This window comes from Amphiprion ocellaris, chromosome 18 (genome assembly GCF_022539595.1).
Source record: "Amphiprion ocellaris isolate individual 3 ecotype Okinawa chromosome 18, ASM2253959v1, whole genome shotgun sequence".
Classification (NCBI taxonomy): Eukaryota; Metazoa; Chordata; class Actinopteri; family Pomacentridae; genus Amphiprion; species Amphiprion ocellaris.
The window spans coordinates 30,637,190-30,663,035 of record NC_072783.1 but is presented as its reverse complement, the minus strand read 5'-3'; the positions used below and the strand labels follow the sequence as shown (position 1 = coordinate 30,663,035).

General features: G+C 38.2%; 1 protein-coding gene across 3 annotated transcripts in view; it reads left to right on the top strand.

Moving 5' to 3' along the window:
• The window catches only part of LOC111567997 (SPARC (osteonectin), cwcv and kazal like domains proteoglycan 2), a 32,299-nt gene that overhangs the window by 710 nt on the left and 5,743 nt on the right, over positions 1–25,846 (top strand). Inside the window, exons 2-9 of one of the 3 annotated variants that reach the window (XM_055004743.1) lie at positions 7,366–7,480; positions 13,262–13,370; positions 13,880–13,991; positions 15,771–15,890; positions 16,016–16,234; positions 18,518–18,580; positions 21,115–21,252; positions 22,760–24,528. In XM_055004743.1, coding sequence (XP_054860718.1) covers positions 7,366–7,480; positions 13,262–13,370; positions 13,880–13,991; positions 15,771–15,890; positions 16,016–16,234; positions 18,518–18,580; positions 21,115–21,252; positions 22,760–22,905 — 1,022 coding nt within the window. In that variant the 3' untranslated portion in view covers positions 22,906–24,528. Of the gene's footprint in view, positions 1–7,365; positions 7,481–13,261; positions 13,371–13,879; positions 13,995–15,770; positions 15,891–16,015; positions 16,235–18,517; positions 18,581–21,114; positions 21,253–22,759; positions 24,529–25,846 lie in introns of those variants that run through there. The other 2 variants (XM_023269434.3, XM_055004744.1) reach the window with 2 other exon arrangements.

Genomic DNA, 25,846 nt, shown 5'->3' with positions numbered 1-25,846 from the left:
CTTTTTGTATTCAATGTAAATGGAGAATTATATAAGAAGGTGTTTAGATAAGGCACACCTGTGCAAATGTTTCATAATCTTCCAAAATTTACATCCAAATCAGAAAACAAATTCAATCTAAGCATTTGAAAAGTTTCAAAGCAATTGAGGGGCAGCAGCTTGATTACTGTGATCTAGTTAAAAAATGAATTAAAATTCAAGTTTATGGGATGAATCACAAAACAAAAACATATTCGACTGCAGCTATGTACAGTATGTATATAATCATTCTGTTGCCTGAAGGTAAAACTGCAGTTTTTAAGGCTATTTTTATTGTAGGGACAAATTATTTCACACGACAGAGTAATAATAATTGATTTCAGATCTTTAAAAATGCAATTATCACACCATAACAAGATATGTCCTGAATTGTTTCCCAAGAAATTAAATAAATTTGTTAACTTTCTAAACTCCACTATGTTCGAAAGGTGTGTTGTCTTCACAAAATCCCCCAAATCACACCATTTATCAGAGCTGGAAACTGCAAAAACAGCTAAAATTGTTCAATTTTCAACTTTCAAACAGTCCTTGAACTGCTCGTGTGCAGGATTGTTTGTTTGAGAAAAACAACCAAAATTGGGATATTTCATAAAAAATGTCTTAATTCCACATGTTTTGTTTAAAAATTTGCCAAAAACAAAGTCATGGCTTTAATCAGATTCTGTAAAAATCTAAAAGTTCTGTGCACCTCGACACAACTGGGAAGCCATTAGTGACTCAACAGGAATCACCAATCAAATGGCAAAAAATCAGGGAGTTTTTGGCTGAACTGCAGGCAGTGTTTACGCAAAGCAAGGATGGAAGCAAACTAAAAATGCAAATAATTAAATATCTATAGTATGTATAGTCAGATTATTTCAGTTTTGGTAACACCTGTGGGCACTTGGACAAATGTTGTGTATTGATTCCAGGTTTTTACAATGTTTTAAATGAAAAAAGAAAGAAATTTAACTTCAGGTTTTTGTTTTTTAGGATTTATTTCACTATAGTTTTGTGTTACTGCAAAGAAGAATTTTTTTGGTACTTTTTGAGGTGCGTTATATAGCAGTGAAAAGAAGAAAATCAGAAACCCACTGCCAACTTTCATTTTTATAATATCCTAAAGCAGGGGTGGCCGGTTTTGGCCCACCAGAGGGTCCAGTCTGGCCCGCCGGATGACTCGTCATCAGCATTGACTACGCTGGTATGTCAGGATTTTAAAGTTTTCCCATGGTGCACCTGGTTCATCAGCAATTAAGCTGCTCCTGCCCTTATTTCAACAGAGCAATCACGCTCATCTTAGCATGCAGCTGTGGGCCAAACCCCTTGAAAGGTCGAGGTAATAAAATGCAGCATGAATCATTTCACGGGTCAAACCAAACGTGTCCTATTCATACGTACCGTAGCCAATTAGCAAGGCCCCTTACCGGCGTGTTTCTGCTGCGAGGCGAGTGTGGGAGGTCGGCCGTGATGCCACACCCACGCTGCCTCAAAGGAAGAAGATGTGAGGAGAAACATTCGAGACGTTCTCCCAGTCGTCTGTTCTTTAGAACAGGGGGAATAACTAATGTAATCTCAAGAAAAACGCTTGGCTTGCTGTAGTGTGGGCGACGTTCATTTTAATAGCATTGATTTCATCCTCATCGCAACTCCCCATGGGACTAATTCTGCGAGACCTAATTGATCAGATCCCTCTTTATCGCAAATTCAACAAGACAAGCAGAGACTACCGGCGCTGTGTACCTTGTGAGCTCCCAGATAGAACAAAAGACCGAACAGGAGACTTCAGACAACCGCGGGAGTCTTTTTTAAAGCGAGCTGATTGAGACATCAGCAGAGCTCCACACGCCCTGCTCAGTATGAGGGCACTTTCAAAAACAATGAGGTGCTCGCTGCTCTGACTCTTTATCAGAGGAGCTGTCATTTTTGACCTTCACATCCTTTATTTCTGCTTCCTTTCGGCTCAGAGAGAATCTTACTAATTGGATTGGTTTTAAAAAGGTGCAGCATGTTTGTGCAACTTCAGGAATCACTCAGATAGAAAGGAATTAGAGGTGATTTGTGTGTTGCATCCTCTCTAATTATGAGTAAATAATTTTTGCAGCAGAGTTGGAATTAAATGACAGCTGCAAACTGTGTTAACTCAGTGACCTGTAAGTGAAAGTCCAGTCAAATGGATCTCTCTCTATCGCACGCTTTAATATTTTAGACGTCCAGCGGGTGCTACTTGCTCTTTTTCCAGAAGGTACTTTATTAAATGTAGAATGAAAGCTTGTGATTGATGATCCTGTCCGACTGCGAGGCGCCCCGTTCAGCAGAGGATTCAGATGTGAGCACAGACAACAGCACAGGGGCTGATCCTGGATGAGAAAGCAGCTGGCTTCTGATATGTTTTTGATCGCCGCGTAATAATAATAATCTCAGAGAGATTGGACTCGGGGCTCAGCACAGTCACATCGCTTTTTGTTGACATGATTACAGGAGGATTTAAAACTCATAATGGCCTCCTCACACATCCCGGCTCAATTCTCGACGCGGTGCAACGTAAACAAAAATAGGCGAGTGGGTGAGGTGGAAAACACACTTGATCTTTGAAGCAAATTAAATCTTGTGTTTGAATTTCATTTTTAGCATGTCGGGGGCTGGATGAGAATACTATATGGAGGGAGGGGAAGTGTTTGATTTGAAGCTGCTGCTCTGAGGCAGACTAGAAGCTGCTCATAAATACTGAACATGGGAGCAGTGAGAGAGCTGAACATCTGAAAGCATGCTCAAAACTCCCAGCTGTGTTTCTATGGGAACGTACAGTAAAGCAATGTTGTGCGACACCATGAATGAACGTGAGGGTCAGTTAGGGGTTGAGCCATTGATCAATTAACACAATTAGTCAAAGTGAGTGTTTTTGTTGGAGATATACCATCCAACCGTACGAATACATTCATACATTTCTTTACATTTTGACTGAAAACTGATTATGGAGCATGCGAGCATGTTTGCTTAATTAATAAGCTGAAAAAAGCTATAAAAGGGTTTCTGTTGACCCCAAGCAGCCAAAAATCTGTATTTATAAGCTAAAGTTAATAGGGCTTTCCAATCATTTCACCAACTCCTTCAAATGTTTTTCCACTCTTGACAAAATTTGGGATTTATGAATCTGTATCGTTATTTGACATAAACTGCCACAACTACAAATAAGTTCAGTTTAAATGGCACGAGATGTTTCATCTGCAAGAAAAATGCAATTTTTGCATTTGCCGTATATAGGAGTAAACTCAGTATTTTAAAGTTTTAGAGTTTGAAAATGCCGTCTTGGGGTCTGAAAGATTTTTAATCGCAGTGTTTGACATTTCGTAGATGAACAACTTAAGCAAGTAATCAAGAATGTAATGAACAGGTTTCTTGGAAATGAAATGTAAATTACAAGACTTAACTGCATTCTTTAAGCAATAGATTGTCCATATGGTTAAACTAGGTACCAAAGAAATAGGAAAAAAAAACCCATCTAAATATGTAACTTTAATACATAGAGATGAGTAAAGGAAGTCAAGGCTTTAAAATTCCCACATGAAAAACACTGTAGCTGTGATGTATGATTATCTATTGCAGATGGACTGGGTTCAACTACAGATAAGAAAAGTTTTATTATAAAAACAAAATACGAAGAGGACTGTAGAGTCTTGGTTTGCTCTCTGAGTGCTTTCAGGTTTTATTTGGCTCTTCCTCATACAGTACATCCAGCTGGTGCAGTGCACGGCTCACTGCACAGCCCATAACTGTGCTTTCTGTGTGAACCGACAGCAGACAGAGCAACTACTCAGCGGACAAAAAAATAATAAAGTGCCACACATGATAGTGGGAATAGTTTAGGGTATATTACACCACTAAAATAACCAACAGACTTCAATTCCCTTCCTCCATGAAAGTTTATGGTCCGTGACTGGAAACTGTGTTAACAAAATGAAATGTTAATCCTCATTCTGATTGTAACCACAGACGAAATATACAGTGACAGGCGGCGTAAGATAAACCAGGAGAAAGCCTGAGGAAAAAACCTGAGTGATGAGTTTCACTAAAGAGAGCTGATGTGACACACGGAGGCATGCTGGAAATATTAAATAACTTCACTTTCTTTCTTTATTGTCAAGAAATAGTCAGAATGACACATATGGTGACAACTGAGGATGATTCTGTCTGAGCTTTTATGTCTTAAATCAAAAGAGAAGCAGAAGACAAATGTAGAGTTTATTATTCAGCTGCAGGGGTTAAATCATGACAGAACGGAAAACCTGTTGGACCAGATGAAGTGAATAGTAGTCAAGTAGTCACAAAATCTTTTATATGGGATGTGTGAAGGTTTATGAGCTACAACCCTGCCAGAGTCGAGCTATCTGTCTGAGAGCTTTTCTGCTGGGTCTCAATGCTGCATTCTCTGTTATTATGAGCTTCTACCGCAGTAAGAAGCACAATTTAGATAAACAAGATTGTAATTCAATTAAGATAAACAACAACAAGGAAAATAACACCAGTCCTATCTCACTAATACTGATTTATTTTCTTATTTACTATTTAATGCCTGATATGCCACTAATAGAGCTAAAGTCCAGCTTTGCGTTGAGGTTAGGTTTTGTTTTATCCAGCAGTAATTTAACATACAGCAGATTGTTTATTTAGTCTGAAATTCTGTGGTGTTAAAAATGTTTAGAAATGCTTAATCTGCATCCTCTTCTAGATCATATACATTGCACATGGATGTGATAACAACTAGACATGTTTTAACCACACCCTGTCCAGTAACTATAAGGTACCATGCTGCGATATTGTTAGTCAAACCTTTCCGTTCACAGAAGCTTGTGCCGCTATGGAATTACTATTTTAGAAATTCCAGGATCTGCACCAAAAACTAAATCAATTGTTCCTTTCAGCCAAACTCAACTGAAGTCTAAAAACAAGGTCTTGAATCCCCCAACTCCTCAGCACACAATACACCATGATTTCATCAGCTAGCATCACCTCTAAGCTTTAAAATCAAAACAATATTTTTTGAATTCCTGCCATCTGTGGGTTATATCTTACAAGGTACAAACTTATGTAAAAGCTTCAAAAGTAGCATTAAGTTCTATGTTTATTTGCCAAATTTGAGTTTCAATGATGTTTATACAGTAGATTACTGAAGTAGTACCTTTGATTTACCTATGAAGAGTGGATTCGTTTCCATATTATTCCATCCATCCACTGTTTTCCAGCATCCATCCATTGTTTCCCAACATCCATCAATTTTTCCCAACATCCATCCATTGTTTCCTAACATCCATCTGTTTTTTTCCCAACATTTATCCGTTTTTCCCAACATCCATCCATTGTTTCCCATCCATCCATTTTTTTCCAACATCCCTTCATTTTCCTGGTTGTAGCAACTGAGCAGGGCATTCCAGACATCAATCTGCCCAGCAACATTTTCCATTTTCTCCTGGAGGATCCCAAGACGTTCCCAGGCCAGATAAGATATATCATCCCTTCAACAAATTCTGGGTCTACCTCCAGGTCTCCTTCCAGCTGAGCATTCTAGGAAAACCTCCAAAGATTCCTCCTAATCTTATGCCTGAACTACTTCAGCTCTCTCTTTGCAATGTAAAAGGGCAGCAACTGTAGTCCAAGCTTGCTCTTCCTCACCTTATCTCCAAAGCCGAACCCTATTTCAGTAGCTCATTTTGGCTCCTTGTATCTCAATCTTTTGGTCACTACCCAGAGCTCATGACCATCAATGAGGGTTGGAACAAAGATCGACTGGTACCAAAACCCATTATTGTGTTAAGAAATATCGATTTAGGCATTTTTGTGAGAATGAATAGTTGAATCACTAACACAGAACTTGACATTTTCTTATTGGTAATGGCAAATGCAAAAAAATAATTTTACTCAATAATTAGATGTTTCCCTGAAGGTACAGTGCTGAGGTTTCAAATGGATGCAAGGTATCTGAAAAAGTTGGAATCTTCAAAGTACCCTGCTGCACCAGATAAACAGACAAGCCAACAGAAGCAACCACTTCTAGTCACTAATGAAAACTGCTTTGTGCTAGAAAGGCTCGTGGAGGACAAGCTTGCTCAGACGTGCTGCCAGACTCTTTATAAACTCCAGTCACCAGCTTGGTCTCAGACATGGTCTTATAGTGCAGAAAACACCACAGTATTTCCTGATTCTCTCACAATTGTCTTGTCATCCACTGATTCCATAAAAGTCCGCTGTTCCCTCCTACCTCCCGCCTGTAGCATCAAAGTATCACCTAGTCGCCGGATTTGCAGGGATCTGGCTGGCAGCCACCTTGTCTGTTGACCGTGTTGTCTACAAAGCAGCTGTTCAAAGCTGACTCAGGATTTCACAGCTTAAATTTCTCTCAGCAGCCGCCACTCACCACTCACTCTTAAGTCTATCCGAGCCTCCAAGTTTTTTATTTTTTGTTTCCGAAGCCTTTCCCCTGGCAGGGGAGGCAAATGGGCTGGGATGGTGTGACATCCACTTTGGGATGGCATTGACCACTGGCTGAGGAAGGTGGAGGACACAGAGCTATTTCCATCTCAGTCTATCAGTGGAAACGAGGCTGGCATTGAACCATTCAACTCTCTGAAGATGGGGAGAGGTGTAGGAGAAGGGAAGGGAAGGGAAAGAGACTGCAAGAAAAATAAGAGGATGGAAGGAAAGTGGAAGACAAAGATGGGGTGTGTTTCTGTGAGAGACAGAGGAAAAGCAAGCTGAGGAGAGACAGTGATAAGTTGACATGGGGGAAGTGAGATGTGACAAGCTGGGAGAAAGAGATGCTCAATCAGGGCTGTCACGTTTTCTCACAATCAGAGGCAGCCGTTGGAGACTGCAGGCAGTACTATTGACGATGGGCTGCCTCGCTAATGACAGCTAGGTGTCCATGTTTTCAGCAGCGCCGGCTATAAAATCAATGGGCTCATAGTGTGCGCCTCTAGAATTATTTTTCATTGCACATTCCATGATTTTTTTTACTACGTACGTCTGTGTAAGAGATAGTTTTGCGAGAATGAAAGATAATTTTAAATGGTGTAAATACATATAACTTGATTATGCAGCACATAAAATAGCAGCTTTCCGTCTTCTGCTGCTGTTGTGTGTGATTGTGTGTGTGTGTGTTCGTGTGTGTTGTTGTACTCTGCTGTCAATCTCCTGAACACATGCTGCTTGTCAAAAGAAATAACAGCAGCTGGAAGCTCTGCATTTGTCTGCTGGAGGTGACAAAAATGGAGAATTAAAACACCTTATACACATCAGGTGTGATTGACATTGTTGGGTTTTCTGTTTTGTTTTGTTTTGTTGTGTTTACAGCCGTGGACACCACCAAGGACCCGTGCCAGAATGTGAAGTGCAGCCGCCATAAGGTGTGCGTTGCTCAGGGCTACCAGAGGGCCATGTGTGTCAATCGCAAGAAACTGGAGCAAAGGTAGGAGGAGTTTAAAGTCCTAAAATCAAAGGGAGCCTTGTTTTGTGTTCAGAAAATGTGTTAAAGATGTCTAGAAGAATGTTTAATTAGTCATGTTGAGCTATGGCTAATTAGGAAACTCATTCAGAGGCAAAAAAAGTGTCATAGATATGTAAAACTTTAAGTTAAAATGAACACTTTACTTGACTTAAATCTTTAGATCTTAATGGAGTTTAGTGAATTTCAGCATTTTGAATATAGATTTTGAGTATTTTCAAATTTCACAGCTTGAAACTGACTAAAAAAGAGAATTTACCCACATAAATTCTAATACATGATTCTCAAAGTAAAAGTATCTAATTTAAGATTCAAAATCGTCCATATACACAGCTTCACATGCAATTAAATCAGCTTCCATCAGACTCAGAAGCAAGAGCTGGTAGTTTAGTGTAACATTTAATGTTAAGGGTACATGATTAATGGATGCCTAACTAATACATGACTCATGATCTAATGCATGATGTATCATGAAGTCCCGTGACTCAGTGTTAATTAATAATGGAGCCACTATTACTTAGTTTAATTACTTAAAACTACACGGATCATCAGTTTGTGAACTCATACATATATGTAGTTAAGGCGGACAGGAATGAATTAGCTCAGGGGATTTTAAAATCCTCTTCAAATGCAAAACAGTACCATAGTCTTATGTATGTGCACCAGATACAGAGTGAAGTAAGTTAAAAAGACCTTAATCAGCTTCTTCACTGAGTTATAACATGTGCACCAAACTTTATGCATTCCTGCATATGTTGCATTTAAAACTGGACCAAACCTCAACAAACCCATCTTTGCAAATTGATGCCGACACTGTTTCCATGTCCTATCGCACAGACTGTAAATACAAAATCACCCAAGTTAGGCTTCTAGTTGAGACGTGGAGACTTTCAGACAGCTGTATTATCTCACACTTGGCAAAAGGCTGCAAGTATCAACAAACCCGATGCCAGCATGGCTGCAAATCATCATCACTGTTCAAGCGAATAAAATCCACTATTAACACAAATATAACTGATGCAGCTTAACTATGACAATGTTAACACTAAACACATAAAAGCTGCTATAACAAGTATTTTTTTTATCATTTAATAACAAGGCAGGTATGTGGTGAAGGTATAGTTTGTACATTAGTGATGAACTCACAAAGACAAACCACCTTCAGTCAATTATTGACACTCCCCCTGTCATACTGTACTGTCGTTTCCAGATGTGGGCAGCTGTTTTCAGAAAAAAATCTCTGTTTAATCCACTAATTGCCCAACAGCACAAACAGACTCTTAATGACTACATGTTGAACACATTGGAGCATTTAGCAGCTAAAAAGGCAGACATTTCCCTCAGGAGGTGATCAAAAACACAGATAAAGAGAAGCAAATATTGGTCGGATATTTATTTGGTGGCTAGAAAAATGAATGTGAATATATTCTAATATTGCAGCATGTATCCAGGATGCATCTAAAGTCAGGGTTTCAGAGTAATTTAATTAATCTCATGTAAAATTCCAGTTTTTCTTCATATTGCAGTCTACTAGTTATTTGATTTGTGGTGCTAATATAACGGTCAAACAGAAAGTTGTGTAACCCTGTGTAGTGGCAACAGTTGCACACCACTAACAGAGTACCTGTTTTTATTCATCATCATCCTCTCTGCAGCCGATATACAGACAATGAAAAAATTATTAGACCACCCTTGTTTTCTTCAATTTCTTGTTCATTTTAATGCCTGGTACCACTAAAGGTATGTTCCCTGTAGAATACAATGAACACAATAAAAAATGCAGCTGATTTTATAATACATTAGGTCCTATTTGACATGCTTAAGCTTCATTGTATCCCCAGGAGGCCATTTCATGTCATCAGCAGCACTGCACATGCAAAGGTCTAGAGTGGTTTCCTGCTGACATTCAAGCCGTAGCACAACTTAAGTTGTCAGCTCTCACAAAATGCCTAAAACTAAAGAATTATGTGAAGCCACAAAGGCATATGCAGTCAGGTGCTAACTCCTGTGTGCATTATGTGACTAAAACAGACAGAAAAGAAAACATGGAATACCTAAAATCACTGTGTTTGGCAGTACAGTGCCAATTCTTACATTGATGTAAGAACTTAAGTGATTTTGGTTTATTTTCAAGAAAATCATGGAAAATGTCTAGATATCAGCTGTGAAATTATACTCTTATGAGCTATTTTTGTTGATATCAATATATTTGTCCGAACAAATGTACCTTTAATTGTACCAGGCATTAAAATGAACAAGACATTGAAGAAAACAAGACCTAACAATTTTTTCCATGTATTTCTGTACAACTGAGTAGGGCAGCACACTTATGGCCAAATTATCTTTTTTAATCAATATTGAGATTTATCACAACTGCACTTTTACGCGTTAATACACCAAGCACTGCTTTGCTTTCCTTTTTTTGCCACAATCCTGCTAATGTACAAATTAGCAGGAAACCAAAATATTAATAATAATGTCTTATTTTGTCTGATATTGTGCAGCCCTAATTCATAATCAGAGAGACTGACTCTATATTTACAATTATCAGTACAGAAAGAGTAGAAAGAAGTTCATCAGACATTATTGAACAAAATTTGCATTTAAAGGGTTATAATTTCAACGCAGATTTGCTTTAAATGACTAAAATGCAGGCAGCAGTTGAGTGGGTGAAGGGGATGAATAAGAACCGGAAACTCCTCAGTGGCAGCTCACATCTAGTGACATATGTCTATGTTTTTCAAACTTCTGGAGCCAATTGAAAGCCGCTTTTTTGGCAGATTTTTAAGAGCTTTTTACCCTGCCACAACACGAGACGCAGAAATCAATCAACATTTCGCAAAGGAAGGAAATATCTACTTTGTCGTGCGTCACTCAGCAACAGTCTACTTACATCTCTAACCACCCGAACGGCAGGACACCGTGTACTTGACTGTGTCCTTAACAATACTTCACTTCCCATAATAGGGCAGCTTTCGAAAACATGTCACAGTAATCTGTGGAAGTGGATGCAGAGGTGGATGTTGCAACCATGGCATCCAAAATATGTATAAAAAACTTTCACATTTCATCGTGTGACATTGGTTTATGTTCTGATTCCTTCACAAAGACCCTTTTTTTCTTTCTACTTCTTTATAGTAAACCTTAGCAGAAAAGCATTTATCTGTTCCCTCGCCCATTCATTCCACTTTGACTGAAAAACAAATGAGCAGGGTTGCGGGCTGAAAAGAATTAATGGAGTGAATTATTACTACCTGCAAAGTCTATCTGCGGTGACAGGCATTTATCTTTTTCAATAAAGTGCTTCATTTACAGAGTCACTCCAGAGATGAGAGAGACTGTATCGAATAATGGGTAATAAGCACAAACGCGACCGTGCTAAACCATCCCAGCATCATTAAGTAGCTGCCTCAGAAGTCGAACAGCGGAGCCTCACGCTCACTGAACATGAAGTCAATCAACGTGTGAGAGGAAAAGCAACCGCGGGGAATTTTACATGCCGAGCATTCAAATATTAACAAATGCAATAAGACTTTGTGGTTGGTTCTAATCAGAAAATGTCTTGTTTTGTTTTGCAGGATGTATTAAATGATTTGTTAGGGGGAAAAAAACGGCTTATTAGAGGAAATTTGTAACTCTGTTTGATCTCACCAGGAGGGTCAGTCCACTCAAATTACAAAACACATTTTCTCACTTTAAAACTCAGGATGTGTTGACATGCAGGCGAGTTTTTACCCAGGAGCTGCCTCTGAGGGTTTTGGAATGGAGTTTAGCTTTTGCTGCTCAAAATTCAACCCGTCTTTCCTGAACAGTGTCCACTTACATTACATTGCATTTATTTTACAAGGTTCAGTTTAGAGGTGTAGCTTTCTCACATAACCCACTAAAAACATGTTCTGTTCCCCTCAGTACGACCACATAAAATCTTTCTTTTCTTAAATATCTCAACATGTACTCCATGGACTATGGGAAAATTTGTATTTAATCCTCCTATTGTCTTCATTTACGGGCACCAAAAAATATTGTTTCCTTGTCTGAAAAAAATCCAAAAATTCAGCAAAAAAAAAAATCCCCAAATTTCTGAAAATTTGCAAAACCTTCAGGAAGAAAATTCCAATAATTCGTTAAAAGTTTCCCTTAAAAGTTTTATTTTTAAAAAATCCCCCAAATATTTTCAAAAAATTAGTAAAAATCTTCCCAAAAAATCCTAAAAATATCTAAAGTGATTCCATATATATCAGTAAAACTTCAAATAATTTTCTTCAGAACATTCACAAAAAAATCAACAAAAATCCAATGAAATTCGCTGGATTTTGGTTGATTTTTTTGTGAATGTTCTGAAGAAACATTTTTAACATTTCTTTTTTCCACCAAAAAATGTTCAGAGATTTCCCAAAAATGTTGAAAATGTGGACATCAGAAGTTTCACTGTGAAAATATATTTTTTCCACATTTTCAAACTATAAACCGGGTCAATTTTGACCCGCAGGATGGGTCAGGCACTCAGAAAAATACATGCTGAAGGGTTACTCCAGTTGAAAACCTCTCTATTTAGGTGAGGCTCCATTAAGGTGTACTTAATGTAGTTCTTTAAAGTACTAAAGGTTCTCCATTTTTATTATAATTTAATATGATTTGGTGACAGGTAATAGCATAAGGTTAGAGCTGCAACTAATCATTAATTTCATTTCATGAATGATCAATAAAACATCAGAAAACAGTGAGAAATGTCATCATAATTTCCCAAATCCCACGTTTTGATCTTGTAATGTGTTCTTCTGTGTGAGCAGAACCCAAAATATTAAATGTAGGCTATTAGGAAAAGACAACAGAAGATAGAACTGTAATAATCCTGAAGCAAATTCTTGAAATTCTCAAAATGAATGAGAGCCAGAAATGCTACACACATCAGAATTGAACCAGCTGGTTCCTTAAAGAATCTATTTTTGCTAACAGCGTTTATGGTGCCTAAAAGAACCATTTTTTTGATGGTTCTTTGAAACCGAAGAGTTCAAGGTACTTATTCAGACGACCTAATTAAGTACATGGTTGCAAGATAAATCTAATTTACTGATTTTGATGAACCTTTAAAGTTGCTAAAATTATTTAAATTGGCTGCATTGACAATTATGTTGTACTGATATATGATAATTCTATTCCAAAATACAAAGACAGAATTTCCCCTTGGGGATCAGTATTCTATTCTATTCTATTCTATCGAGTAATTTAAACTCAAATGTCTGCAATAGTTGATTTGAAAACTGAATTTAAGCTGAGACAATTTAATGAACTTGCCTTGATGACTTCATTTTTCTTCACTTTGAGTTCATGTTTTCAAATCCCCTCCCTCATCTTAACTTGTGTGGACAAATCCAGGCAGTTCAGACAGATAAGTAGAAATAGTTTGATTGCAGAGGAAAATCTAATTCCCCTAACTTAATACGGTTTGTTGGGTGAACCTAATTTCATTAGAAGCTGTCACAACTCAAAAAGACAGATGCAAATTTTATTTTTTTTGAGCCCAAACATTATTTTTTGAAATGTATAAATCACTGTAACGAGCCATTGTTGGTGTTTTTAAGCGTTGGTGAAGAATTTCTGAGTGCTGTGAACATCACAAACACCACCAATCACCTTTAAGGACCTGAAGGAGAAACTACTGTAGTGACGCTGTGATTGTGAAACTATTTTGTCTGGATATTAAACTCATTTCAGACTTTCCTGTATTTCCCCTCTTATGCTCAGAGTCAAGCAGTCGGGGCAGCTGGAGGCTCATGAAAGCAGCTGCAAGCCTTGTCCTGTGGTTGCTTCTTCACCTGTGTGCGGCTCTGATGGACACAACTACGCTTCAGAGGTAAAAGCAAATCTTCTGCGTGTCTGTCCTTGAAAGCACTTTATACTTGGATGTGGGTTTTTTTTCTTTTTGTTTTATTACTGACTTCTGGCATCACAGAAACCCTGACACGGAATAGAAAGCTGCCGTGTCACCGTTTTAAATAATGAGAGGAGTCCAGTCAAGTGCTGTTTCCTGCTATGCTGACATATACGTGGGCGCAGCAGGGCTGCACAGTTCATCACTGCTCGCAGGAGGACAAGTGCAAAGGCTCGATGCGGCCGTATGATTAATGACTGACGTTGTTTTGAGCGGCATCGCTGTAGACCGGCCACTGCCAGGATTCGTTATTGATTTATGTATAGTTTTTAATTTTGACCTTGCATGAGAAGACGGCGGAAAATGACAGCTCATTCTTGCTGCCTTTCACTAAGTGCAGTGTCTCATCTGAATGAGCAATCTCTTTCTCCTGCGGTCACCCCCATAAATATTTTAACTGCATCCGTGCCTCTTTCTGTCTGTTCTTACAGTGTAAGTTGGAGCAGCAGGCCTGCCTCACAGGCAAAGACCTGAGCATCATGTGTTCTGGATTCTGTCCCTGCGCCACGACTCCTGTTACCGTCACAAACGCTGACACCAAACGTGGAAAGTGCCTTTTATTTCCCTCCTTCTTATTTACGCATCTTCATTTGGGGATTCACCTCTGTCTTCTTCATCCCTTTCATGAGTCAAGCTTTCAAGAAAACAAAGTTGTGATACACCGGTGGCTACACGCAGCATGTCAAAAAAATCCTTTATATAAAAAAATAAATAAATCTGGCAGCAAACATGCCAAAAAAAATACATTGATAAATGTTGGAATGCTGCAACGTTCACAAACGATTTTTAAAAAACAGTGAAAATAACAACAAATATGTGTATAATAATCATATTTTGGTGGATTTAAGTATAATTTTACACTTAATTACAACTTTCGGACATAGACATTGCAGTCAACAGGAAAATTAATACTTTTTTTCTGTAATTTTATTACATTCTTTTTCTACAGTTTTAACACAAAGGAAAATCGGTGAAATAACAATTCAAAAATTACTATTTTTCAGATCGTTTTGTTCTTTCAAATAATAGCTAATATCTGTAAATACTGTAAAAATAGTGTATTTTATGATCAAACATGAAAGAACTAATTTCTATTTGTAAAATTACCCATTTTAGATGTGGACGTCATGTCGTATCTTTATGTTTTTACAGTCAACATGTAAATTAAGACTTTGTTTCTGTGATTTTGATAGACACTATTTGTAATTTAACAATATGTGTAAAATAGCAGTTTAAAAAAATCTTTACTTTTTTAAAATTCTTAATATAGATATATATATAGATGTCTGTAAGAATTTATACATATATAGAAATGTATGCATGTATAATTTGTGGTTATTTAAATACTGTAAAAATGGTGTAATTTTATGTTCAAATATAAAAGAACAAATTATGATTTGTAAATATACAGATTTTAGATGTAGACATCTTTTTCAGTTTGTTTAACTAGATATTATCTGTAAATTAACGAAGCATGGAAATTTTCTAAAACAATACAACTAAAATCCCATTTTTCAATGCAAATGTGGGTTAGGGTTATTTTTTTTAAATAATGGCAAATATCTGAAAAATCATGAATTTTTGATGTTAGATGTCATTTTTTATATGTCAGTTGATACTTTTTCAGTGATTTTACTTGTAATTTAACTAAACAGTGAAAATCAGAAAAATGAATAATGAATTGTTTAAAAAAAATACCATTCCAAGCTGTTTTAAAAAGTGTTTTTTTGCGGTGTATCTGGAGGGTAAGACTCACATTTTCTCACAGAACCAATCAACCCAATGCTTGCTCGATATCTAGGATCAATACTCACCAATTTCAGAGATTACTGTTTGCTAGATATCCCCCATGTGGTTAAACCCGTCTTTCAATCATGCAGTAATTAATTATTTAGAGTGTATACTTTCTGTCATTGCAGCCAAACAGTATTGATTGTCCAGGCTTTCGATCACGTGAAAACGCCGATTGATCAAACGGATGAAATGTTACTTCTGTTTTTCAGCTGCAGCCTGGAATAAGTGCTTAGCCTGAAACTGTAAATGGATTTCCATTGGATAGCAGCAATTTGCTGCCAAAGAGTTAATTGAAAAATAATGTTTTCTTTGATTAGCAAATCACGCACTTCAATAAATCACAGCATGAAAATACAACAGAGATCAACCGTTTTACCGTGAGGGAAACCTGTACCTTTCATTCACATCAATCAGAGCAATGTAAAGCTGTACTGAGCCCGTGTTTGTCTTTAGGGAAAGTGAGTCAGGCTGCTGTCAAGCGTCTGCCAGGCTTTTGAATAGCAGGATTCCCTCATTTGCTCCCTTTAGAGAGCTGCACTGGCCAGGACCTGGCAGACCTGGGTGACCGCCTCAGAGACTGGTTCCAACTCCTTCATGGCAACGCAAAGCAGAATAACTCTGGCAAACCTGGAGCTGGCACCGCTTCAGGTTAGAAAACTCAGAAAGCAGCTGTAGTCTGTTTATTCTCTGCAACCTCAGAACTTACAGCTCAACTGTCTGTGCGAAGAGATGTCGTATAAACAGAAAGAAACTAATGCTGTTGTTGCTGACAGTGCTGGACAAGAGTCTGGTCGCCAGCTGCAAGGACTCCATCGGCTGGATGTTCTCCAGGCTTGACACCAACGGCGACCTGTATCTGGACCAAGCTGAGCTGGCTGCCATTAATCTGGACAAGTATGAAGTCTGCATCCGACCCTTCTTCAACTCCTGCGACAGCTACAAGGATGGGAAGGTGTCTACGGCAGAGTGGTGCCTCTGCTTCTGGAGAGAAAGTGAGTTGAGAGCCGAGTCTATTTTGAGTCTAAATGGGTAAAATAAAAGCAGAGTTGCGTCAGAGGGAAATACAGGGTTCAGTGGCGGTGGTGTGCAGACTGGTTATGAGTGATAGGAAGTGGGATAAAGTAATGGATCATCTGGGAAAAGAACGCCAAACAATGTACGAAGCAGTCAGTGGTTTCTAGATACTGAAATGTGGCAACACATTGGACACCAGTGAAATAATGGTACCTAAAAAGAATATTTTCGAACAAGTTGAGAAATATTTGTGTGCAACTAGAGTCAGGAGACAATCAGTTTGGCAGAAAGAGGTTTGGCTGCATCAAAAGCCAGTATTTCTAAAGCTGAGAAACTGTCATATTAAAATCCTGTCATTTCCACATTTGTATATGGTTAAACTGAAAAGAGAAACAATGTGTTAATTAATCTAATCTACACCCTGAAATCAGATGCTCCTTACGGTAGAAAATCCTATTTGAATTCTCCGTCCATTCATTCATCATTATATTCAGGTCTGACTGTATTTCCAGCACGATTAGCAATTTTCCTGCTGTGCAAATCTGGACCTCATTTATCCAACAATGGCTAATCAAAAGTCTGTCTTCACGGCCACAGCTGAGTTTGGTCTCTCCACAGTGCTGCAGGGAATACAGTCCTCACCTGATTTAACAGCTAACCAAAGCCCTAAAGCCACCTCTTCAGCTCGGCAGCATCTTTTACTGCTAATTTCCTTGTTTTGTGACCTTCACTGTGACTGGAACCAACAACTTTCTGGTCGCAACTTTTTCCCACAATCGAGCTTTTAATTCTATGTTAAGGACAAGTTTGCAAATCTGTCTCAGTTATTCTTTTAAAAAGAAGTCATGAATTGATTTGTGCAGCTGTCACAACAGTTTTGTTTGCTGATTTTATTCCCTTTTTTAATGAGAATGCAGATGGCAAATGCTATATATATGAGGGTATTGCGTGTATACTCTCTATACCAGTTCTTCTTTTATTAGGTGCCCACATCATGTTAGTGCTGCATGTAGGTGTTAAATTGTGAAGGTCTGGTTTGATGAAGACAGAGAGAAAATATTTCCTTCCATTTGAAGAACAAAAGCTTCATTTCTGAGCTCCATTAAAGCTGAAAGCCACCACCTTTGCATGGCAACATTGTCAGTCAGAGTCAGAGAACTATCAGGAGAGATGATCTTGGACTTAAAAAATACCCAGTGTGCTCGGGAATTCATCTGTGTGCGGCCATGTTCCTGACATTTAATGTGAACTTATCATGTTATAGAAGATCAAATGATCGAGTGCCTCTACGGATGCTATCTCACCCATAACCTAATCTCACATTTTAGCTGTGCAACATCTGCACCGTTTGACCTTTTATTTCTGGAAGTAACCTCATTTGCACACTGATTATCTCATTGATTGAGCATTTAACCTGCCTGCGACAGATTACACCAACTCTCTAATCAATTTTTGATCCCCAGACGCTGATATTTAGAAAGAAAGAAACTGCACACTGGGTCATTAAATTGTAACGTTTTTTTACATTACACCGCATTTATAGAAATATAATTTTATTCTAAACCGCGATTGGAAGAGATTTTCTTTTATTCTTGACCTCTCAATGACGTCAAGAAGTTCTGATGGCGTATTGTGAATTGGTTTAGTTTGGTGCAAACAAAGCTTTAGTGACAGTTTTCTAATTCACAATAAAAATAAATTAATTTACTCTGGGTTTTTTCTGTTGCTTATACTTTAAATGATCAATAAGTCCCCTCGGCTGCCATTATAATGAATAATTTAAAAGACAGATGAGTTTTGGACCTTTTTGTGTAAATAATTGTGATATCTGACCATTATTGTCATTTGTTTATTAACTAGCCAGAGTCTTTTTGCAAATGTCTGCAAAGCAAGTTGATAGAAAGCCCACACAGCTGCAAAGACTGAGGCACATTTCTGTGAAGATCCACACATACTGGGAGAGGTTTATTGCCTTTAGGGTCAATACAAAGTGCCTTTCTCTCCTTTGTTTCTATTTCTATCTGTTTTAGAGGGGCGGCTAATTTCCCTGTCACTCTCCGACTGCATCCATATGTTCTTTCACCTAAGCTTTCCACAATCGATCACGCTCCAGGGAATGAAATATAAGACTTCTTAAACAAATCGATGCGCACAGAAAAAGTGTAATTATGAAGCGCATTGATTGAGATAAAGTTTGAGGAGAGCACTTTTAAAGGTATTCGTCTGTCATCACTTTTTTTCTTTTGTTTGATTCCCCTCAGAGCCGCCATGCCTCGCTGAGCTGGAGAGGATCCAAGTGCAGGAGGCGGCCAAGAAGAAGCCTGGTAAAAAAAAAAAAAAAATTATAAAAATACACTGTAACTGCCATATTTTCATTTTCCTGTATTTTGTGTATTTTGATGTTATTATGATTTAACGCCACTAGAGGGCGCTGTGGCGCTAGAGTAAGCTGAGTAAGAGGTTAATTGCACCAGAAGAAGCGATCCCTGAGAGAAGAAGAAACGATCTCTGAGAGAGAAAAGAAGCATGAAAAAGGCTAAGACAGAAGGTTAAAAGTTTAAGAAGATAAGATAAATAAGAAGAAAGAAGAAAACCCAGGCTAATTCCTCTCTCGGTACTCAGCCACCGAGGTATTTTGGCTGTTTTATTTTGTAGTAGTTTTATTTTGCCAATTGTCTTTATTTTCTCGAAGCTAATTGTTGTCTCGTCTGTGTTTTTTAGTTTTCACGGTGGTATTTATGAATCTGTGGATTCAGTAAATTCAGCAGTTTGAGAAAGCCACTTGTGTCTGTCGGTACCTGGAGGAATTATATACATTTTCCTTGAAAGTAAATCTGAAGTCTTTTAAAGACTATAGTTGCATAGAAAACATCTTTTGTTATCCACTCACCTCAGAAGCCACGCCACGGTTCACGATTAGCCGTGAACCGCACCATCTAGCTCAGGGGTGTCAAACTTATTCTGAGGGCCACAGGGGCCACATTCAGTCCAATTTAATCTGAAGTGGGCCGGACCAGTAAAATCAGAGCATAATGACTGAGAAATGACCACAACTCCAAATGTTTCTTGTGTTTTAGTGCAAAATATAAATGCTATATATAGTATATAATACTCTATATCTATATACTATCCAGAATATACTTTAACGTAGTAAAGTACATTCTGGAAATGTTCACATTTAAGGAATTATCTTTTTACAAAACATCATGAACAACCTGAAATTTCTTTAGAAAAATAAATTCAATTTCAGCAACATTATGCCTCAGCTTATCATTTCCACATTACAACTTCCAGATCACAGTGTGTCTAAAAAGGAACACAACATTTAGTCACAGCTATCTGGAACTGAATGATATAGGATTTTACTTTATTATCAAAACGACAAAAGTCAGACAGAAAAAATGACAAGAAACAACAAAAATATTACAAAAATGAGACACAAAATGACAGTAAATGAGACAAGCGACACAAAACAAAACAAAAAAAGACAAAAAATTGACAAAAAAGTTTAAAAGCAACAAAAAATGGACAAGGCAATTGAGACAAAAAACGCAAAACGACACACAAAACAGCAAACAAAGCAAAACACAAAATGACAAAAATAAGACAAAACCACAAGACAAAAAGGAAACACAAAAGGACAAAAATGATAAACAAAATGACAAAAACATGAGAAACGACGTCGGACAAAAAAAGACAAAACATTACAAAAATGAGACACAAAACGACAAAAGAATGAGACAAATGACACAAAACGAAACAAAAAGACAAAAAATTAGACAAAAGAGTTTCAAAGCAACAAAAAATGGACAAGTGAGACAAAAAAACACAAAACGACAAAAACGACACAAAACAGTAAATTTTTAAAAAAGACAAAAACGACAAAATATTACAAAAATGAGACACAAAACAAAAATGAACAACCTTGTATTTTACTTTAAGATCAAAACAACTTGTCATGGTCCAGAAATTATTTCAATTTACAGTTTTACAAATTTACAATCCGCATTTAATGTCTTCTCTGGAATTTTTACACTTTACAAAGTCGTCCTGTGGGCCGGATTGGAGCCTCTGGAGGGCCGATTTTGGCCCGCAGGCCACATGTTTGACACCCCTGATCTCGCTGGTGTTTGCCCTCACGCTCGCTCAGGGGTCTCTGGGTAAACTTACATAACAAAGCGCCTGGAGCAGCAGGCGAGGAGCTGGAGGAGGCTCATTACAGAGATCACAAGCACACGGCCAGGATTAGGCCCTAGTCAGGCTGGGGGGGATTAGAGGGCAGCGCTGGCTTTGGGAAAGAGCGAGGCTAACGCAGCCGTTTGGCACCGTGAGACACCCCCATGCTCCAGCAGCTACCCAGCAGGCTCCACACTCCACACAGCTGCTTTTCTGTCTGCAGCTCTGAAACCCACAGATCTGTTCTTCCATCCCTGAAGTCCACTCGTCTCACTTCTTGTGTTTTCTCTTGTTTTCTCGGGCTGGGAAGGAGGTGGTGCTTGTTAGAGAACTTCGCTTCGGGTTTGACAAGAGTGTCCTGGGGGAGGCTGAAACAGTGGAGCTCCGTCACCGGGGCTGTCACTATGTTTTTACATGCCACTCCAACATACTGTATAAAAAAATCCCACCCGCCAGCATATGCAGGGCTGTGTAAGACAAACAGGGGGGATGCTTTCTCTGTCTCCATGGTATTCCCTGCCAAAAAGCTGCCTCTCTATCCAGACTGATAGTCTTATCACAGGTTCACCAAAGCGTGCTGGCATCCTTGTTTGCCACGCTAATCTCAGGCATCAGCATGAGGCAGCTGCTGTACGTCTGCTGAGGGTGTAAATATTCAAGAAGCAGCTATGTGTCTTTGCAGGGATGTACATTCCCAGCTGCGACGAGGACGGCTACTACAGGAAAGTGCAGTGCGATCAGAGCCGAGGGGAATGTTGGTGCGTCGACCAGCACGGCGGGGAGATGATGGGCACCAGAATCCATGGCAACCCCGACTGCGGTAAGAGGCAAATACTTCTCACACAGAGCACCGAAAATACACAGAAAATCTCCTTCTCATTAAGCCAGTCTTTTTGCTTGCCCTTGAAATCGAACATGAAATGTAAAATTATTAAAATCTTATTAGTGTTGTAAGATTATTTCATCTGGTTTCTAGTGAAAATCTGCGTGTTTCAACTGTTTTTAACTAACTCTCTTAACCCAAAGCAGCTTCTAGGTGGATTTTATTTATCATTTTTTTTAACTTACTGCAATATAAAGTCCTCCACCTCCATGGAAACAACACAATCATGAATAGAAGGAAGAAAAGTGCTCAGTGTCTTTTGTGCAGTTTGACAAACCAATAGAGCCATAAATCAACAAAAGGAAAAAACTGAAGTTGAACATTTTTGTTTATTTATTTTATAAAAATTGAAAGTTCATAGTTATTTAGTATTTTAACCCTGTAAAACACAAATATAGAAAAAAATTCAAAAATAATATCTATATATGTAAAAAATAATATATATTTATATATATTTATATAAATCTAAAAAAATCTAGAAAATAATTACTAATTTATTATATTATTTTTATTATATATAAATAATAAATTATATATATATGTGTATATATATGTGTATATATATATATATATATATATATATACATATATATATATATATATATGTGTGTGTGTGTGAGAAAAAATAATATAACAAAATAAAAATAACAAAACTATAATAATAAATAAATAAAAATAAAAAATAATAAAACTGATATTGTATTTTTGCAACAGTGGGTTTTATGGGGTTCATTTGTTTTCCTGCCATTCAGCTGAAAAATCCCTAAATTTTGTCGCATAACTTCTGGTCACTAATTGCTTCATGATTCTGCTGAAAGCTCCATTTCTTTTTTTTTTTTTTTTTTTCTTTTTACAGAATCTGGTTAGAGCAGACACTTTAACACATTTTAATGAGATGCAGAATACAGTGATTTTGATGAAATATCATGATTTTCTGCTTGGATTTGGTTGGGTTTTCTGGAGAACTGCAAAACTGAATGTCTTTCTGTTTTAACAGTTTCTTCCTCTGATAAACGGTGTAAATTTGGTCTCTTTTTTTCAAGAATAAAAATGCCTTTCAGACCCATCGGTGGGTTTCAGAGTTCAGAGGGTTAAGTTGGTGCACTGACCTGCCTTTCATTGTCTTCATATTTCAAAATACAGACAATCAAGTGTCTTAACTTGCAAAAATTTGAAATTTTTGATGCTTCTTTTATTTTTTGGGAATAAGAAGAATATTTGTGCACCTTTTCAACAGCCTGTGCAGATTTCAGAATCAGAAATACAGCTGCACTAATTGTTACAACATCATATCTTTATATCACTTGTCTTGTCTGCACAAGAGTCCAAAACCAAATTGAGAGTTGGCAAATCTAACCGTTGGAACCAATGAAATATTTACATTTTGACCCAGATTCCTGGGTTTAGAGAAACCACTTTACTACTAATATTTTGCCATTTCCAGATGAAGTGGCGGGTTATTCTGGAGATTTTGGGAGCGGAGTGGGATGGGAGGACGAAGAGGAAAAGGAGGCAGAGGAGAATGGGGAGGAGGCGGAGGAGGAGGAAGAGGAGGAGGGCGAGGCAGATGATGGAGGATACATCTGGTAGGACTGTCTGAGCCTCCACAGGAGAGCACAGCTGCTGGCCTGAACATCTGCAGGCACGGGCAGCTCTCTCCTCAAAGCTAAAGATTTTGGGATCGGACTGGGGAGGCATGGTGGGATGTGTAGTGCTGGGGCAGGTCCAGCGATGACATGATGACCAGTTTTTTCGTCTTAGATATGTGTAATTGCTTCATTCTATTCTCTGTTTTTTGAGCAACAGAGTTTTGTTTTGGTTTGTTTTGCCGTCCTGTAAAAAAGCGGGACCCACTGACTACTGCGCCGTAGGTAGCTAAAATCCATCAGAATTCCTATTCTTGTTCGACCGCCATCTATGCATATAGAGATTACCAGTAATTTTGTATTGTGTGAACAGTTGCTTGAGTATTACAGATGCCGCCCCACTGGAACGACTAGAGATCAGAACTCAACAAACGGTTCGACATTTTTGGCAAATCGGCTTGTTTGTTTTCTTGCAGAAGGTTAGTTGAGAAGATCAGTACCACACATAATGACTAGAAATGGGGAAAATAGCTGCAGAAACATCTTAACCTCAACATCTGATAGGCTGTTTGTTTGATTTGCACAAAAACCAAAGTGTAAAAATGCCAAACCCCGTTGTTTAAAAGTGTTTAAAAGCCAGACTATTCGGTGCAAGTGAGAGAAACAATCTGGCACATCGCACCTGTCAAGATGGAAATAGACATTTTTATACTTTTTTTGTATAAATGAAATAAGAATGATATAATTACTACAGTGTAGTGGAGCATTTAGCAGCTTGAGGCCTAGATAATTCCCTCAGGAGCTGATAGAAACCAACTAAAAAGAGAGTAGATATTGGAGTTTCAGTCGTCACAAACACAATAATAATGAATAATAATGTTGCATTGCTCTGTTTACTGTCGGCTGCTTACGTTGTGCTCACATCTTGTTTTTACAGCCCCAACTGGCCAAAAAAAATGAAGTTATTTCATGGTGATGAATGGCTTTTGGGTGCAGAGCAAATAAGCATATTTGCCAAAATGTCAAACTATTCCTTTCAAAGCAGTTCAGCACAATGTGGTTCCGTATTTCAAAAGCGATTATGTATATAAATCCAGTTTAAATGAACTGCGAGGATTTCAGGTTACTATGGTTTCAAACGACCTTTATGACAACTGCAGCTCATAGCAGTTTTTAAATCTTACGTGTTTTATGAATTAAGACACACACACAGCTATACAGGACGTGCATTTCTAGTCGGATTACTTTTATGGAAAAAAAAACCCTGTAGAATTTACTCTAACGACACCAACTGCACCCGCTGTAGAAACCACGAGCCGCCGTCCTCCGCTAACTCATGTCAAAGAATGTGCCATGTTACTTTCTGCGTTTGCAACTTGAAATACTGTATTTTGTGTTTATATATATAAATATATATATATATATATAAAAAAAAGGTGTGCATTACTTGAAGTTCTGTGTGTATACTTGAACATTTTTTTTCTATGAGAATTTTGTCGTCTTCATCCATGCTATCGCTAGGCCCAGACATTTTGTTTGTTTTTAGTATTGCATGTTAGTAATTAAGAATGTACTTCTAGGCTGAGCACTTTACTAATAAAGGCACTGGAGCCAAGTTGTATGTTGACTTTTAATCGTTTCTTGAATATTTCGGGGATGAAAACGATCACCGGGAGAGAAATTAGATCATCTGTCACATGCTGTCTTTTTATATTTATTGATGAGTGTACTTTTAGGTGCCTGTGGGGAAATTAAATGAACATTATAACATAAAGCCCAGCTGATTGGCCTCTCTGCTGCTCAGGAGAGGATATGTATCACTGACTGCAGCTGTTTTTTTTCCTCACTAGATCCATGTTCTTTATATTTAGCTCACGAGTTTAAACTGATGTTCAGCACAAATGAACCGACACTGTTTCCACCGTACACGGGAGTTTTCTGCTTGTTAAACACCAGCAGGTTGTGCGAATATGAATATTTTGGAGAACAGAACTACTTTGTGGTGATCTTTGCTCCCCCACCTGGCGTGTGACAGATTATTACAGCTGAGGCCTGTTACAGCTGTCACTACAACTGATTGTGTTTAACTAGGTATTAACTGAGCGTAAAGTCATCACGGAGTCTGTTGTGGAATCAAAACAAGAGGAAGGTTGACAGCTTAGAGTCCTCTCCAAGTTGCGTCTCTTGCTGGCAGATGGGCGTATTTGCTGGGGTGTTTTGGAGCTCAGCTGCCACCTCATGCTAGAAGAACAAATTACAGCAGTTGGCTGCCAGATGGCACATTGCTGAATGACCGATGTGAAAGACAACACTGTCAGAGGTCACGTGGATAGTAAAAACTGGCACCAAATTCATCTATATGTGTTAAAAAGAATCTGGATTACACTCAGAGAGGTTTAGCAAGTCGAAATATGAGTTGTGTTTTAAAAGCAAGTGAATTTAAGCTAGTCGGGAAAACAAAGTGACAGACAGCAAGTGAGCAGCAGGAAGAATTGAGTTAACGTGGCCACTTCTCTTGGAGAGTGTTTGAGGCCTGGCAGCAGCTCTCTCCAGTAGCTGCAGTCTGCTGATATTATAATATCACAATAATTAGGCTCAGAGATAAAAGCATCAAAGCCTCTCTAAACGTTGGGAGAGTGAAAAGAAAATCTGAGTGATGTGCTTTAGCCGAACAAAAACACGACGGCACCACTCGACTTAGCTGAGCGTGTAATGACAGGTCTGAAGCAAAAAATTACTCCAAGATTGCAGCCTTGTGGCTTCACACTGGCTGATCGCTCAGTAAGAGCACACATAAGGTGCAGACAGGGCCTATAGAAGGGGAACCAATCGATCGCAGACACAAACTCATTGCAAAAGCGCTGACCACTCAGAAGTCAGTATTTAGGAGGTATCTTTAGCAAACAACAGCCTTCAAGTGTACAATTTTACCTCCATCCTTGTTT